At 33.6% G+C, this 17,831-nt stretch overlaps 1 protein-coding gene across 1 annotated transcript; it reads left to right on the top strand.

The window, feature by feature from the left end:
- The first annotated feature begins 755 nt into the window (after positions 1-755).
- On the top strand, positions 756-15,571 carry LOC133205383 (uncharacterized). Its single transcript, XM_061341186.1, has 3 exons — positions 756-1,587; positions 2,561-2,834; positions 15,274-15,571. Exons 1-3 carry the CDS (start codon positions 1,585-1,587, stop codon positions 15,282-15,284), a joined length of 288 nt encoding a protein of 95 aa, XP_061197170.1. The 5' UTR covers positions 756-1,584; the 3' UTR covers positions 15,285-15,571.
- The last annotated feature ends 2,260 nt before the right edge of the window (positions 15,572-17,831 follow it).

The raw sequence follows: 17,831 nt of genomic DNA on the forward strand, positions 1-17,831 counted from the left end.
GTAAAATTATCCTATTTTTAATATACTATCAATTATGTCGTCTGTTGGAAAATTTCAAGGCATTTGCTTAATTTTTGGCAGTTTCCCGAGCATTTGAAATGGGAAAGTGGTAAACAACACATGAAAAATGGCTTCGTTTGATGACGTTACGGCGCACCGGGGAGCAATTCAGTTTGATTTAGATATTGCAATGACGCCCTAAGAAAATTTAAATGACTACAGTGATCAAAAAAATATTAAAATGTCAGGGAAATTCAAGTATGTGCATCAATGAAATTCCCGAATTTACCTAGGGCAACGTTTTTTTTTTTTAGCAAAGAGGAAACTTGACGCTGCTTTAAACACTTTGACATTATCATCCGCGCGCCGTGAGGCGATACCATACATAACATAAAATCTCATAATTTGTTTATTTATGCATATATCTATTTGAAATTTGCTATGTATATTGATACAAAAAGGTAATAAAGAGTAGTAAAATTTTTAGAACGCAGTGATGTTTATTTTCACTCTAGACAACTTGTGCACAATATTTTAACGGACAACCCTCGTAGTATCCATGGATTTTGAAAATATTCACAATCATGTGCTTTATTTTCATAATTGTATTTATGTGAAGCATAAAGTAATTTATACCATCTCTATCATAAAATATTAATTTTGTATTTTCCGGATTTTGTCATTCCTGCAGTTTAGATTCTCATCTTACAGAATCCATTACTTCTGATCACGTGATCTTTGCTTACTGTAATTTTAGAAGGGAGAAGATTTTGAGGATATTTGTTTGGACTTAACGTATTTTCGTTGTGTTATAACGATTGATTTGGTTATTTCAACGTATATTCAGTGTGGATGTATTGATAAGATCGAGTATAGTGAGTAAGATGTGAATATTACCATTTTAGACAAAGATTATAAACTGACTGACCAATGGCTGTTCTCGTTACCTCCCTTCTAACATCAACAAATTTGTTATGACCAAACAAGTTCTTATTATTGGTCATTCCTTTGTGCGGAGATTTGAACATTTTGTTTTAAACAATTTGGACAGCCGGGTGAACGAAAACTTGAATTTGAATAGGGATGAGGTTCAGATTTGTTACAGTGGACATGGTGGCGCTTCTCTAGAGAGGATTCGCGCTCTTGGACTCGCTTACGTAAGGGAATACAGCCCGGATGTTGTCATTATTCATGCCGCTTCTAATGACTTGTGCAAACCTGAGAAAACTGTTGACATTATTTTTAGACATTTAGTTGAATTTATTGTGGACCTACGGTATGGAGAATCAGTAAAATCCGTGGTAATTTTACAAACATTGCACAGAATTGCTCCCCTAAGGCGCACACGCTACGAGGTCAATTTGCCTTGGTTCAACAGCAGGGTGGATGAACTGAATAGGAGGATATCAGATTACACAAAGCAAGTTGATGGTGCTGAATTCTTCCGTCTCTCAGGATTTTGGAACCCCTCTACTAAGTCCGGTGTATACCTTGATGATGGTGTCCATTTAAATAAGCAAGGAAACATCAAATATTACAATAACATTAAAGCTGTTGTTGTTTCTGCTCTAAAATCTCTGCACAATGGTGGGTAAAGTTAATTTTTCAGATTGTATGCTATACCCCCTATAAAGTGGGGTTTATTAATAATGCATACTTTATATAATAAACTGAATTGTTTATAAATATGATGAATAATTTAGTGTGTATGGCAGATACTTGTTAGTGTATTACCTCTATATAGGACGGGGTAACACTAGTTGCCAATAATACACATTATTATTTGACCTTTGAACTTTTAGGTTCAGGTCTATGTACCCCTATATGGTTGGGGTTTATTTTATTCATACACATTATTTGACCTTTGAACTTTTAGGTTCAGGTCTTTATACCCCTATATGGTTGGGGTTTATTTTATTAATACACATTATTATTATTATTTGACCTTTGAACTTTTAGGTTCAGGTCTTTATACCCCTATATGGTTGGGGTTTATTTTATTGTGTATGCAAATACCTATTTGTTTATTTTCCATTGGGTCTTCCATCTATACCCCTATATGGTTGGGGTTAATTTGCATCAGTGTTTTTCATTGTTATGCACATACTTATAATATGGAATAACTCACTGGGTAAGGTGTTTGTTTTTTTGGATTAATACCCCTATATGGTTGGGGATATTTTATATTCTGTGCAAACACCTATTTATTTGGTCCCTTTGGGTTTTCCATGAATACCCCTATATGGTTGGGGTTATTTTACATTGATGTTTACATGTGCAAATTCTGTTGGAATGACCCATTTGGTTTTAGGTATTTGTTCTTCATTTATACTCCTATATGATAGTGGTCAATTTGTATAGCTATCAAAGGTTTATGCAGATACTTTTAATGACCACTTGGTTTAGGAGTTTGTTAACTCTTTTTATACCTATGGTCAAGGTTATTATATATCTGTGTAATTCTGCACATGATACTACTTAGTTTGGGTTTTCTTAAAGGAAATCCCATTTATGAACTATATTAATGTTCTTGAACTCTCATTTTATTAAATAATTTTAGATGAATCAGGGTGGGAGAGGTCGGCGAAGAAATAGGACTGTTCCTCCTGCCGCAGCTGGATCAGCTACACAAAGGGTAGTGATGAATGAGGAAGTAGATGGTAGCTCCCAGAATGCAGTGCAGCTTCAGGTCCCACCTATACAGCCGCAATTGGTAGCAGCAGTGACCGAGCAGGTGCTACAGGCCCTTTCCAAAGAGGAGAAAAGGGGTACTAAAAGGAGCAAAGGTCAAAAAAGTTCCAAACATAAAAAACCGAGAACGCCAAGCTCTTCAGGTAATGATTTTGATGATAGTGATGAATCGTCAGATGATTCCGATTCAGATAGTTCTTCTTCATCCGAGAGCGAGTCAGATGACTGTGAATTATTATCAGATCCTACAACTTCACAAATAGATTTAAAATTGAAAAACAAAATTTGGCAGAATAAATATGTTGATTTTGTCAAGTTGCTTCCAAGGGATGATCTCACTTCGGATAAATCATTGCGACTACAAAGCGCTGGAAACTCTGAATATAAATTTGTTGCATCAAAACCAAAAAAGTCTATCAAAACAATTGAGCAGTGGACAACAGCATTTCTAAAATTTTTGGCAGTATATTCTGAAAAATACCCAAAGCAAATTCCAGCTGTTATCAAACATGGGGAGATTGTTCGAGAGTTGGCTAGTAGAAGTTCGGGTTCGACATGGCTTACATATGATAAGCAGGTGAGGAAGGACATTGAAGTGAGGTCAATTCCTTGGGGGCAACTTCATTATGAGTATTGGGTAATGGCCACCACTTTTCGTCAACCCCAAACCAAATTCAATTTTCGTGGGAAACATGGCCAGCAAAGGGTTTCATACAAAAGTAAAACCCCCCAGGATTCTGCTATGCATACCACAAAAGTGGAAGATGCTCTAACCAACAATGTCAATATAAACACATCTGCTTTCAGTGTAGAAAAACACACTCAGTCTTATACTGCACATGGGGAGACAAATCAACTGCAAAAGGCACCAGTACTGCACCCCAAGCTAAACAGCCATCAATCCCCCCAAGCACAAACAAATAAAAATGTAGTAACACCAGTTAAGGTATCCATGTTAAGACAATTTCTTGAAGGGTATGATGACAATTTGAAAATATATCTAAGCAAGGGGTTTCAGGAAGGCTTCAAGATACAATATGAGGATCCAAGGCAACAACGTTTTTGTAAGAATTTACTTTCGGTTCAGCAACATGAAAATATAGTTTCAAGTAAATTAGAGAAAGAAAGTGCCCTTGGTAGGATTGCTGGACCCTTCAGTTCACCCCCTTTCACAAATCTTCAGTGTTCCCCTATTGGAATTGTCCCTAAAAAAGAAATAAACGAATTTCGGCTAATTCATCACTTGTCCTATCCAGATGGAGCCTCTATAAATGATTTCATCCCTGATGACTTGTGTTCTGTTTCCTATGCAACAGTAGATGATGCCATTAAACAAATAAAGACACTGGGAAAAAGCTGTTTGTTAGCAAAAACAAAACATAGCGCGACGTTAGGATTTTGGAAAGTAAAACGAAGAAAATGAGAAGATAGGTACATTGTATATGTATGTGTTGTCAGATAAGACTACTGAAGTTACTTTGAGATTCAGAAACTTTCCTAATTGACTGTGTGGCCTTTCTTACTTTCTGACGCCCAATCTCAAGGTACTCAAAACTCGATATATCAAATTCGATGGGACCGAGATAAATCTTCGAGATATTCGAGAAATCGAGATATCGAGGGTTAAATACTTAAAAGAAGAAGAAGTGGGACTGCCAAAATTCCTTTTACACATATTCATGGTATTCGAGATATAAGTGTTTGAGATAGAGCAGTTCAACTGTATCTGACACTTCAAACTCTTCAAAATCAGATATTTTCAATGTCAAAACACAGTTATCTGTCTTTGATACTTATGTAAGTCATGTAAGTAGTGTACTTTTATACGCCTCAGAAGTATGGGAATGAAATGAAGCTAAATACTGTACATTGAAAAATCCATCTTTATTACTGTAAAAAAAATTTTAGTGGTAGGGCAGAAAAACAGTGGAATTGCTTATACATCATGGAAAGTAACTTGTCTCACCTAGTGTATATATGTAGCCATCCCCTGTTTTTATGGCATTAAGTATTTGATTGCTATATTTAACATCACTTTTCCATTCCAAAAGAATGTGTATATTATGAATATATTATGATATGAAATCTCTAAAATCAACGAAAACTAGATCTAAATTCCGTGCATATATCTTTTCTACCCCTTTTTGCAGAACTGGCATTACGTGATATTTCCAAGGAAGGTAAAATGTTTTCACTTTATTCATGTTTTTTTTAAAAGTGAAAGCTTATTGTCTACTTGAGTCAAGTTAATGAACTTCCCAACTGCTTCTGTGCAAAAAATAGCTTTCATTATTTTATTTCCTAAAACTCTTAAGGAAAAAAAAATCATATTTGTCATTAATTATTCAAAAGGAAAATTATACGGAACTAATCTCAAATTGTTTAAAAATTTATGGGGATATCTCTTATAATTTGATAATATTTATAGAACGAACATCGAGATGGTTAACAGTATCTATTTCCTTTCATTGTATCCAGGGGAAAAATATCAAAAAAGTTTTTAACATCGACATTATTAAATAAACGGTTAAAGAACTGATACCATCGTATTCCTGATTAAATGAGACAGTGTGCAAGTTTTTCGTCATAATCAACAACCTAAGTTATTCGGTTTATAACAGATATCCGATGATGCAGAATTCTAGACGTAGTGCATGGAATTATGAACATACTCTTTTGGGATCAGGACTTTTAGGCGGACTTTTTATGCCCATCATTTCATCTCAACTAGAAAGAGGCAGTGTTGACTCCATTGTGAATACAATTTCCTCTTCAATACAGTTGGTAGGATCACTCACAATTCTTTACGCAATGCTTGCTATTTGTAGAAGTAAGAGAGAATGGATTACCAAAGAATACAAATCCGTGGTTGCTAACACCAGAGTGTTTGTTTTTTGGGTTCTTGGTGTAATATTATGCATTCTTCGCCTGATAGACAATAATGTTTACCAGCACTGTGCCAGTGAAGTCGCACAGTTATCAACAAACCTGAATAAAACTGTTTCTTTGCTTTTTACTGTTATGCAATTACTTTTCATATCTTGGTGTAATCGGTATATTTTCTTGGAAACCCGAAAGCTGAAATATGTTATGACACTGCTTGTTGTGACTAATATGATAAACTGGCTGGAAGCAAGTGTGCTCAGCATTTCTCTTTTGACAGATTCGAACATAACATATATAAGTGAACTTTGGAATTGCACGATTATGAAGGACAAGAATTATGAATCCATTTTTCAACACACGGATATGTTACTTTTACCTTCCGCCATGGAATTCAGCATTCTTGCTACAACTATAATGATCGGCATACCTTTTGTTCATAAAGTGAGGGACGTTAGTTGTTTGAGTATGTCGCTATGTCAAACATATGAAAAAGCAACAGAAATGCAGAAAAAGTTATCGTTCTCTGCGAAACAAAAACTTTACACTATTGCTCTGGTTTTCAGCGTAAATGCTCCGTTTATTTTTTATATTGTGATCTTTCCATTTCATAGGGAATTTCTGATCTCAGTAGTTTATTCATGGGTCACAAGTGTTGTTTGTGCAAAGGTTATAATATTTATTTTAATAACTATTGCATTCTACATTTTATACAAGAGTATTGAGATTGACATCCGATTAATTTATTTAAATTTCAATGATCTTTCGTTGATTTTGTGCTCCGCTGCTGTAATTGCCTCTGGAGTAGTTAATTTTCTTCTTCAAAATGACGAAGATCCTTTCCTTAAAACTTTCCACACTTGGTTTAATAATATATATATACTTTATCAGACAATATTTATATCATTTTTAAGATTCGTTGAAATTCGCAGTGCAAGTCCTAAAATATTGAATAAGATCAGAATTATCGTCATAATTCTTGTTGTCTACAATTTATTATATTGGGTAAAGGATTCTTTCTTTTATCTTTCTTTTATAGAAGCTGACATACCAAGTAATTTTGCAAGAATGTTGTTTTTTGTATTGTATCCGTTTCAATCATTTTATAGATTTCAATCAGCCATGGGAATGATTCAATTTTATTATAAATTACGCAATTTTCATTTACCCGCCAATAAAAATAGCGTATAATTAGAACCAGAAAGTGTATCAAAAGAGCGTAATCTTATTTGTTTTTTACTTAAGAACAGATGAAACAAACAATTTTTTTCTTTGGAGCAGACTTAATATCATGTCATAGTTTTAGAAAAGTGCATAATTCTTTGATTTTTTTCTCCTTAGACTTGGAGAATGAAATACCTTCCATATTTCCCCCAAAAAGTACACAACTAGAGTCCTCATGGTAAAATTGTTTAATCTTCATTCATTTACCCTCTTTTTTCCTTCAAAAAAAAAAGTTTTTAAAGGAGCACAGAGTGAACTTGTTGTATTTGCATAAAAGAAATGACACTTGGAAAATATTAGTTGATACTTCAATAAAATCAGGTGATTTTTACCATTTTGCTTTTCCTCACAAAATTCACCTGTGACATGATATTAAATCCCCTCCAAAGAAAAAAATTGTTTGTGTCAGCTGTCCTTAAATGAATGTCAATTGAATAAATATAATGAAACATTTGACAGCCTGAAATATTATGTACTTAAATTTTGAGCATGAATATTCACACAGTAAATAAATATAAACATTAATCTGACATTAATCAGACTTTCATTTTGTTGCATCACAGAAACTGCCACATAGGCTTCCCATTGAAATGTTTTCCTGACTATAAAATGAGAAACTAGCAACTATATGGAATGGCAAATCGAATGACTTCAATTTTTTTTATCTACCTTGTTTATGACTTACCACACAAGCACTTCATATGATGTTCATGTCTCCCACTAATTCGATATGCAAGAACATGCTCTGTGAATCAATTATTTTTAAACCGAGGCAGGATTCTGCCAAATAAGTTGATGTCACAGAATATTTTACAACCTCGTTAAATCTCTGCATTTTGCAAGCTCTTGAAACGACTTTGTTTGCAAAAAAATAATAATAATAACCTATCGATTTGTTCTACTTTGACATTTGTCATACCAACTGATAAACTATGGTTTTTTATGCTAATTTTGCCTTCGAATTACTCCATTTACCTGGTTAATACAGAGGGCTCTCGGAGGGAGTGACCTGAGGACAGGGAAAAACTTACTCCTATCAGACGTCTGATCCCACCTCTTTTATTATCTGTTATAAATATACCAGTTCTAAAAACAATCGTAAAAGACAATTCCTTCATCTCATTTGTTTACAAAAAATAGTTTAAACGAGAAAGTGTCAAATTCATATAATAAAACAAATTCACTATTAAATGTCCTTTTGGTTGAAGGAAAGATATTTTTATAATTTCAAGGCAATATTTACCTCCTTTATGTTTTTATTTTACTTTTTTGAAAAACTTATTGATAAACAATTCACTTTTCACTTCTGCTTTAAAGGTATGTGAAAAGAAAGAGGTTTACACATGATTCGAACTCTCTCCAAAGCTCACTGTTATGCGTCAGACTGAACGTGTTTTACCGCTTTGAAGTCTTCTCTGTTTGTCAGTGTGCTTTAAATAAGCGGATTTGTTGAAACATGTTTTTTTTTTTAAATCAGAAATGTTCAATTTTCATATAGAATGGGCTCAGACTCCATATTTTGGAAACACAAAAGAGATATTACATTTACTTTTTCGTCATTTAAAGATTAATGTAGAATTCAAACTTGGACTATTTATACCCGGTATTCAAAAGTCATTTTTTATGGCTCCAATAAACCCATTTTCCACTAATACGCTTAACTCTCAATTCTAAAAAAAAAAAAAAAAAACAATTATCAATCAATAAGCCATTCATTATTGACAACAAAATTTTAGAAAAATCTATATTTTTTCCCGTGAATTTTGAAAATTAACAAATATATTGTCTCAGAGCGGAGGATTGTCCTTGCCTTATACGCCCCTTTCTTTAACATAAATACATGAGAGGAGGGAAGCAGGGACTTTATATTAGCAATGTGTATACCTCCATAAATACATGTAGCTACGGAAATACAGACTTAATTGTCGATGTAAAAGGTATGCACTTTATAATAATACGAATATTTCCTTAATCGAATCATGTTAATTATCAATTCCATATCTAGATAGGGTTTAGCACATTTCCCCCGAAATGAATGCTTAAGCAAAACTCCTGAAATAACCTTTCGTATTTTAACTGTTTGTAAACTTTCAAAATAAAAATTCATTTTTGCTTTAATTTTATTCTGTAATTAAGACAATTTACCCTTGAATAAAAAAAAAATTATGATCTTTTTCCCAGCATACAAAGAAGATATCGTGAAGATACTTTATTATCTTCTTTTGTAGAACTTAATTCAGAAATAGTAAAACTATTTTAAGTCTACATGTACAGAATACAGAGAGCTAAGTTTGTACAAGAGTTGTACAAGTCGTTGTACCCGGGGCAAAAAAAAAAAAAAAAAAAAACCAAGGGCTTAACGGTCACCTGAGTACAATACAACAATTTAGAGGATCCATAAACTGATTAATGAAGCTTTGTTGCCCAAAAGCAAGAAAAATAGTATGATTTGCATCATCAAAATAATTGGTCTTGTATCTATCTGTCCCCCATTTATTACTATTACCATGCAGACTATTAACAAACTGTCTATTTTTAACCCCATATTATTCCTTCTCACATTGGCCTCTCTTGGCCTTTGAAGAACAATTAAAAAGGATAAGTTATTTTTGTCTCAATTTTATTCATCTATTATTTCCAAGTCTACCTGATCATTAAAACTATAAAAGTACGTTTTGTATTATACAATAAATATTCTTGCAAAATTCTCTTATTCTATTAAGCATTCAAATACATTATTTACAGTGATTTATTATCAAAGGTGAATGGCAAAGGGGAATAACTTTGCTCAGCAGAATACAAGTTAATAGAGCACTGGCCAGGACCAGAACACTTGATTAAATGGTCCAGGTGTTCAAAATTCTGGTAAAAATACCCTTGCATATTAAAACTTTTCTCCGTTTGCCTCGAAAATGCCAAGAAGCATAGAAGATTTTCAAAGAAATGCATTTTCACTATATTATTAAATAAATAAAGCCCCATCCTTACACAAGAACATCTGACCCATTGGCCATAAGCTCACAATTCTGGAATAAGCACCCTTGTTCATCATAACTACACACATGTTTCTTTGCTTCATAACCGGTAGTAAAAAAAATATTTTGAAAGAAATTATGCATTTTCACTATATAATCAATAGAGCCCCCCCCCCCCCCTTTCACCAGGACCCTGACCCTGGGGCCATGAATTTCACAATTTTGGAAGAGGCTTTCTTCCTTATCATAACCGTGCACTTCCTTTGTTTGAAAAATATGCAGGAGCAGAGAAGAAAATTTTGAAAGAATTTATGCATTTTCCCTATATAATCAATAGAGCCCCGCCCTAACACTAGAACCTCTGACCCAGGGACCATGAAATTCACAATTTTGGAAGAGGCAACCATGCTTGTCATAACTATGCACTAAGTTAGTTTATTTAAAATCCAAGAGCAGAGAAGAAGATTTTCAAAGAATTAATGCATTTTTAAAAATTGCATTTATTTTGGTGCTTTTAGCCCCACCCCTCAGGCCCCAGGGGGGCAGGGACCATGAAATTCACAATTTTTGTTTCCCTTCACCTATAGATGCTATATACCAAATTTGGTTGAAATTGGTTGAGTAGTTTCAGAGAAGAAGCTAAAAATATTCAAATGTTAACGCACATCGCACGGCGCACGACGACAGACAAAAACGGATAGCAATAGGTCACCTGAGTGACTCAGATGACCTAACAAAAAAAAACAAACAAAACACACACACACACACACAACTTGTATTTTAAATTAATTTGTAATATATGGGGAAATCTCTTCTTCACGAGTTGCAAAAAAAAAAAAAAAAAAAAAAAAAAAAAAAAAAAAATGAATTTTTGTATTCTAGTTTCCTTCTCAAAATTTGGTCCTATAGTAAAATTTATGTAATATGAAGGTAAGTTTAACTTTCTGAAATAATTTGCTAGATATACAAGTATGTCTTTATCAAGTTAGTTTCAAATTTCTGTGACTTATGTCATATTTGATGAATAATTCATTGCATCTTCTTTTCAGAGGAAACACAAAGATATTTACATGAGACAAAAAGATTATCAGATGAAAAATCTTAAATGCCTATGGAAACATACACCCAAACTTCTTCAAAATGATCCAAACCAGTAGCAGATTACCGAAGCTTTGATTTCATTCACAGCAGGAAGTTTGACACCACTTTCAATTGCTGAAAATCCAGAATTCCAAGTGTTAGTTAAATCATTGAATTCCAGATACAAGTTACCTTCTCGCAAACATTTCACAAAACTTTTCCTTGAATGATCAGCCAAGATCCAAACTAAAATAAAGGACAAGTTACAGTCTGTGGAGAATGCCTGTTTGACTATTAACCTCTGGTCAAACAGACAAATGAAGGGTTTTATTGGTATTACAGGTCACTATATATTGGATTGGTGCATGGAATCGATTATGATGTCACGTACGCTATTTAAAGACCAACACTGTTCCGAAGACATACGGCATGAATATGAAGAAGCAGTAGCCTGCTACAATATAGCAGAAAAGATAGCTAACATTGTAACGGACAATGCTACAAATATGGTTTAGGCCTTTCAGATTACTCTGCAGATTTACAAGTGACAAAGTTAAAACTTTGAAAGAAGACACCTGCGAGTCAGATAGTGAAGATAAGGATGTAGATTCTAGTTTGGAGCCTTGGAATTCGACTATACTATTGATGATATTCCCAAGCATGGTAGATGTTTTGTACACATTCTACAATTGGGTGCCAAAGATGGAATGAAGGAAGTTAGCCCACATTTAAAAACAGTCATTACAAAGACTGTGAACATAGTCAAATATGTCAGTAAATCTATGGAAGAGACATATTTCTGGTGATGGTGTGGAAGTATCACAGTACTTTCTTGGGCCATGTGATGAACAAATCCATTGCAATACTGGAAGGAAAATGCAGACAGATTTTCTATTCTTGCAAAACTTGCAAAAATATACCTCAATGTACCTGTTACTTCTGCACCAGTGGGACAGATTTTTAGTATTGCTGGGAAGATCTTCAGGCCAGATAGATGCAGATTAAGTGACTCTACATTTTAAATGCTAATGATGATAAAGTGTATTATTATACCTCTATTAAGAATACTCAAATTTGATTAACTTGTTACTCAATAATGACTCCTAAAAGTATTGTTTAAAGCAATAATGACCTAGGAACCATTGCATGTGGGGTATAATGACCCGGTCATCATAAATAATGACCGCTAAAATGACCTGTTAATCTAAATTCCATTCAAGTTAAAAATCTATGCATACAGTAATGATTGTCCATTAAAAAAACGCCGTTTTAAAAATATGCATAGTCTTTTTTTATGATACGGAATACGATTGGCCTTTAGATGCGTCATAAAATTTATCACTTTCGTTCCAAAGTCAAATTCAACGAATGTAGACTCGGCTCTTTTTTACAGTAAAAGTCTGCACCAGATTGTCATTGTACTCGGGAATGGTATTTGTGAATTTATAAAAATACATGTTACTGACAATCACAGAGTGTTTTAATAAATCGGCGGTGCAAAAACTTACAAGACTTGCAGGCGAAAAATAAACAACTTCACTAGCGAATCCCGATCCCGATGGAACACTGATAATAACAGTTCGTAGGTCTAATACACAATTGATTATTTTCGTAATTAAGCCTGCAAAAATTGTCTTAACTTATATCGGTATAATAAAACAATTGATTACCCTTTATGAGTTCAACCTGGTGAAATAAGGACCCACGGCCTGGCCCACTCGCTGACCTGACCTCGGCCGCTACGCGGCCTCGATCAGGTCAGGTCACCTCGTGGACCAGGTCTCGGGTCCTTATTTCACATGTTGAACTCATAAGGGGTAATTAATTGTATAATGAAAAGTGTAATGAAAAGCTTATAAATTAAGTATTGATAAGTAGGATTTTGAAATGATTCAATGTAAAAGTAAAAAGAAGGAAAAGAGAAAATGGGTACATTCTATATGGATGTGTTGTCATAATAAGACTACTGAAAACACCTTGTGATTTAGAAACTTTCCTAATTGACTCTGTGGAGTTTCTTACTTTCTAACGCTGCATCTCAGGGTACTCAAACCTCGTTATCTCGAAATCGATGGGATAAAATTTGTAGATATCCAAGATTAATCGAGATATCGAGGGTTAATTAAAGAATAAATGGTCGGGACTTCAAAACCCCTTCAACATATTCATAGTATTCGAGATATTAGTGTTCGAGATAGCGTAATTCAAATATATCTGATACTTCAAACTCTTCAAAAACAGATACCTTCAATGTCAAAACACCGTTATCTGTCTTTTATACTTACTTATTCGACTTAGAAGTATGGGAATGAAATTAAGCTAAATACTGTACATTGAAAAATCAAACTTAATCATTGCAAAAAAAGTGTTAGGGATAGGTCGGAAAACAGTGGAATTGCTTATACATAATGGACAATATAACTTCTCTCGCCTGGTGGATATGTAACTATCCCCTCTTCGCATGGAATTTAGTATTTTGGAGGCTATAAATAACACCACCCCTCTTTTCAAAAGAATTTGCGTATTATGAATAAATATGATATGCAATGGCTAAAATCAACAAACACTAGATCGAAATTCCGTGCATCTTTTCTACACCTTTTCGCAGGACTGCAAATTGGCCTTGGGTACTGTTACAGTCTGTATAATTCAATTTAAGGTGATTTATTGACATTCAAAGAAACTATGCTAGGCAAAACAATTCTTCGATGGTTGTCATTCATACGATGTAATAGAATAATTTTTAAACCATATCCCTCTACTTCTTTCAAGATTTTATATTATGTTTTTTTTTTTTCAAATCACCACTTGAAAAGGTAAGAAGTTCAAAATAAGCACGTACAAATTCATCATAAAACAACAAAGTATAAATTAATGATATGATAATTTGATCTTTATCAATTTTTTCCTTAGTGAAAATTGTATGTTTTTGAGTTTATCTTCAATATTTCCTTTTGAAATTTCTTCCAAAGAAGGAAGATACTACCATAAAGTGTGATAGATCTGGAGATTTTCCTGGTTTAAAAATTCCTCACTTAAGATACGAATAAGTGGTAAGTAGTCTTTTTGATTTTTCAAAGCAAGGTAAACAATATTAACAGTGGCAAATTTGCACAATATCGGAATTGCAAGTACTTTTGATTCGGAGAATTCCCAATAAAATTTTCTATCTAAGCAATATAAGCCACATACAATGCAGTAGTATTTTGAGCATAACACTTTGTATACATATTAAAACGAAAAATACTTGGGAATGGACCTTACATATTAGACATCTACACTACGCACCATATCAAATGCAAAACTGTTTTGCTACAACACTAAAAATTTAGTAAGAATCTTTTAATATATGATTTGGCTGTTTTTAAAATGGCCTTTCAGACAAATTAAGACGCGTTTTCAATTTCCTAATCGGGTTTTCAATTTCCTAATCCCACCGAAATATGGCTGAAATATTGCTGACTCGGCGTAAAAGAACAATCAATCAATCAATTTCTTAACCCATGACATATTTGTAACAATCTTTCATAGAGATTGATTGATTGATTGTATGTTGTTTTACGTCCCATTCGAGAATTTTTCACTCATATAGAGACGTCACCATATACCGGTGAAGGGCTTCAAATTTTGACCTTTACTCGGCACTCAGGGCCATTGAGCAGTGAAGGATCTTTATCGTGCCAACGCCTGCCGTGACACAGGACCTCGGTTTTTAAGGTCTCATCCGAAGGACCCGCAACTTTCACTTCAAAGTGCCGTGCGCATGGCGAAGGAACAGTTGCTTACCATTTTTATCGACTTAGGTCAGTCGCGGCCGAGATTCGAACTCACGACCTCCCGATCACGGAGCGAGCGCTCTACCGACTAAGCTACCGTGAACGGTCTCTTTCATAGAGAAAACAATGATTAAAATATGAATGTATGGGTTTTTAACTATCTGAGGTGCTGCATTTTCATCAGCATACACTGTTGCTGCATTGTTCTGATTATGATAATCTGAATGCTTGCTAAAATAGGTTTCTTCTCAAGAACTGGTTTACTGTAAATGTGGAAGTGTCAATAATTTCCTAGGGGAAAGTCTGGCAAATTTTGCGATTAGTAAAGCTCCCAAAAATTTAATCACCGTGCAAAGGGTTACACATAGGTATCATACTAAGCAACAAACCAACACATTTTGTAAATTCTTTAATTTCCACAAACAAACAAACAAAAAACAAAAACAAAACTACGCAAATACTTTGTTCCATGAAAATCGCATAATTTTATCCCGTGAAAATATCCACGTTTACAGTATATGTATCAGGCAAACAACTACCAGAAAATGGCAAGCATAGCCACAATCTCAAGTATTTGAATTGGTAACTTTGTTTTAAATTTCAAGTGAAAGATCTAAGATTATTCTTTAAAATTTAATTTGCAGGTTACCCTTAAAACAAAATATGGCAAGAATTCAAGGTAGGAGAACCTGTAACTGTGAAAATATTGGATTTTCATTGGCTGCATCCATCACTGAAGAAATACTCTTTGTTCCTATTTTCTCTTATGGAGAATTACCTGAAAACTCCGTATTCAGTTCCTACATCATTCTTGGAATAAATATTATGGCAAGATTCCTGGGCCTCGTGACAATGATATGTGCAGTTGTGTGTATTGTATTTGCTAAGAGAGATTGTATATTCAGTGTAAATCGATCCTCCGTTAGGAACATTACGTTGACTTTTTTGTGGCTTTTTTGTTTTCTCAAATGTGCAACATCTATGATACACACTCTTTTACATATGTACTGTTTGAAAGGCATACATTTGCCTGCAAAGATTGTTGCCATTCTTCTGATAGAATGTTCTACTTCAGTCCCATTTGATGTTTTCCTAACGGGATTTTTGACATATGCCGGGAGATATATTTTTAACAGGTTTAAATCTGTAAAATGTGTGACCTTCACTGTTTTGCTTTCCAAGATTATTGACGGAGCAATTTCAATGGCGCGTCAGATTTCTGAAGACAAGACAGTTTACAAAAAAACTTGAACTTTACAACTGCACTTTTGTATGTGAACCATCTGTGAGACAATTTGCCTACGTGGCGAATCTATTTCGATTACCCATAGCTCTCGAATTTTCCATTCTGACTACCACTTTTATAATTTCCTTACAACCAGGAATTGATCGGACGATTAAAACAATTCGTGAAATATCAATTGTGAATACTGAACACTACTGGAGAAATGTATTGGTTGTATCAACTGTGCTTCTAAGCATTTTAATTAACTTGACACTCTTGATAGTTTCAAGTTATTGGGTAGCAAGCAGGAATAATTTAGTCATAAAAATATTCATTACAATACCACATGCGCGCAGACACTATTAACATTTTTGTTTATTAACTATAAACTTCTATATCTTTAAAAGGCTAGAGTTAACAATTCAAACAAGAATGATAACCGTAAATTTAAATGACGTAGCTCTGTTAATTTCTACTGCTGCTTACCTTGGAGTTACAATTTTATCGCATCTTATCGTTCCAAACAAGGTGAGAAATCTTACTGTCTCGCCATCTTTTACCAAACCACTTTCCTTCTTTACGGAAAACGAATAACCTTTTGCAAAAATTGATAACGTGTCATCATTTACTCTTACAGGATGTCTTATAATTCTGATGGGAATCAACTTCACTCTATGGTTCACGGACTCCTTTGGTTATATATCCCTGGAAGCAACTAAAATTAACTACAGATAATGGTTTTATTCTTTATTTGCTTTTCCCGTTTTTCGCTTTCTTCCGATTTCAATCAACAATGGAACTTTTAGAATTCTACAGAAAATTATGACATCACATAGTATACTAACGAACATACAAATTATCAAAAGTAAAATATCTCATTTGGATTGATGTTTTGTTATTTAGTTGATGCTCTTTATAATGGATGGAATTAGAATACTTTCTTACAAATAGAATCTCATATGTACAGGTTTGGCATTGATGTATCATAAATGTTTCAATGTTCGTTATCTTCAATTTTTAAGCCCCCGTAACGAAGATTAGGGAGTATATAATTTTTGCCCTGTTCGTCTGTCTGTTTGTCTGGTTGTCCGCAAAAACTTTAACCTTGATTGGTTGGAGCTATGGCTTTCACATATGTATTCCTTGTGACAATATCACTGTTTCCGATTTCTTGTGTCTATCAATTGACACAAGTCTTTTCTTTGGGTAACAGCATTTCTGTTCTTTTGACCTTGACCCTGGAGTTTGACTTGCATTTGAGAAACTTTAACATTCGCCATAAGCTGCCATACGGGGGCATCAGCGTTTCACAAACACATCTTGTTTCATTTCATTCACAGCTTTAGGTATGTATTCGTCGGCTTATGATAAAAGTTTGATTAGAACTTCTAACTTCCAAATATTACAATTAAATTTTTATGACATATTTGAATTAAACAATGCAAATTATACAACATTCAATTTAAAACTGCTCACAAAATTGTTATGAAACAAGATTTATGGGGGACTGTTTCTTGAGGTGGAAGGATATTTAGAAGAAAATTTTTCAAATCTCACTTTTGTTTGATTTAATATCTTGGAACTTTGGCCCTAAATATAATTACTCGGAGAATTTTTTTCGCTATGATATGCTGAGAATATTAAATATAGGTTTCAATAAATATTTTAAAAACAAATTTTAAACATGCACTCGAGAGACTTTTCCAAAAAATGAAGATATATGTAAGAAATCAAGAAAAAAATTTCATTGTTTTTTCGCCTTTTTTTTTTGAGCAGTATCTCAAAATTTTCATCTTAGACCCAAGCTTTTACTTTTATTATTTTAAATTACACGATACATTTAACCGACCAGGACTAAAGTCATAAACAGCCTGATACAAGGAAATTTTTAAATTGCTTATCTAGATTTTTAATAACCCAAATATGACATTTTTTAGTAAAAAAAAAAAAGTTACACAATACTTTACGCACATTAAT

This window comes from Saccostrea echinata, unplaced genomic scaffold (assembly GCF_033153115.1).
Source record: "Saccostrea echinata isolate AGI-Se365-2 ecotype Australia unplaced genomic scaffold, CSIRO_AGI_Sech_v1 ptg000054l, whole genome shotgun sequence".
Classification (NCBI taxonomy): Eukaryota; Metazoa; Mollusca; class Bivalvia; order Ostreida; family Ostreidae; genus Saccostrea; species Saccostrea echinata.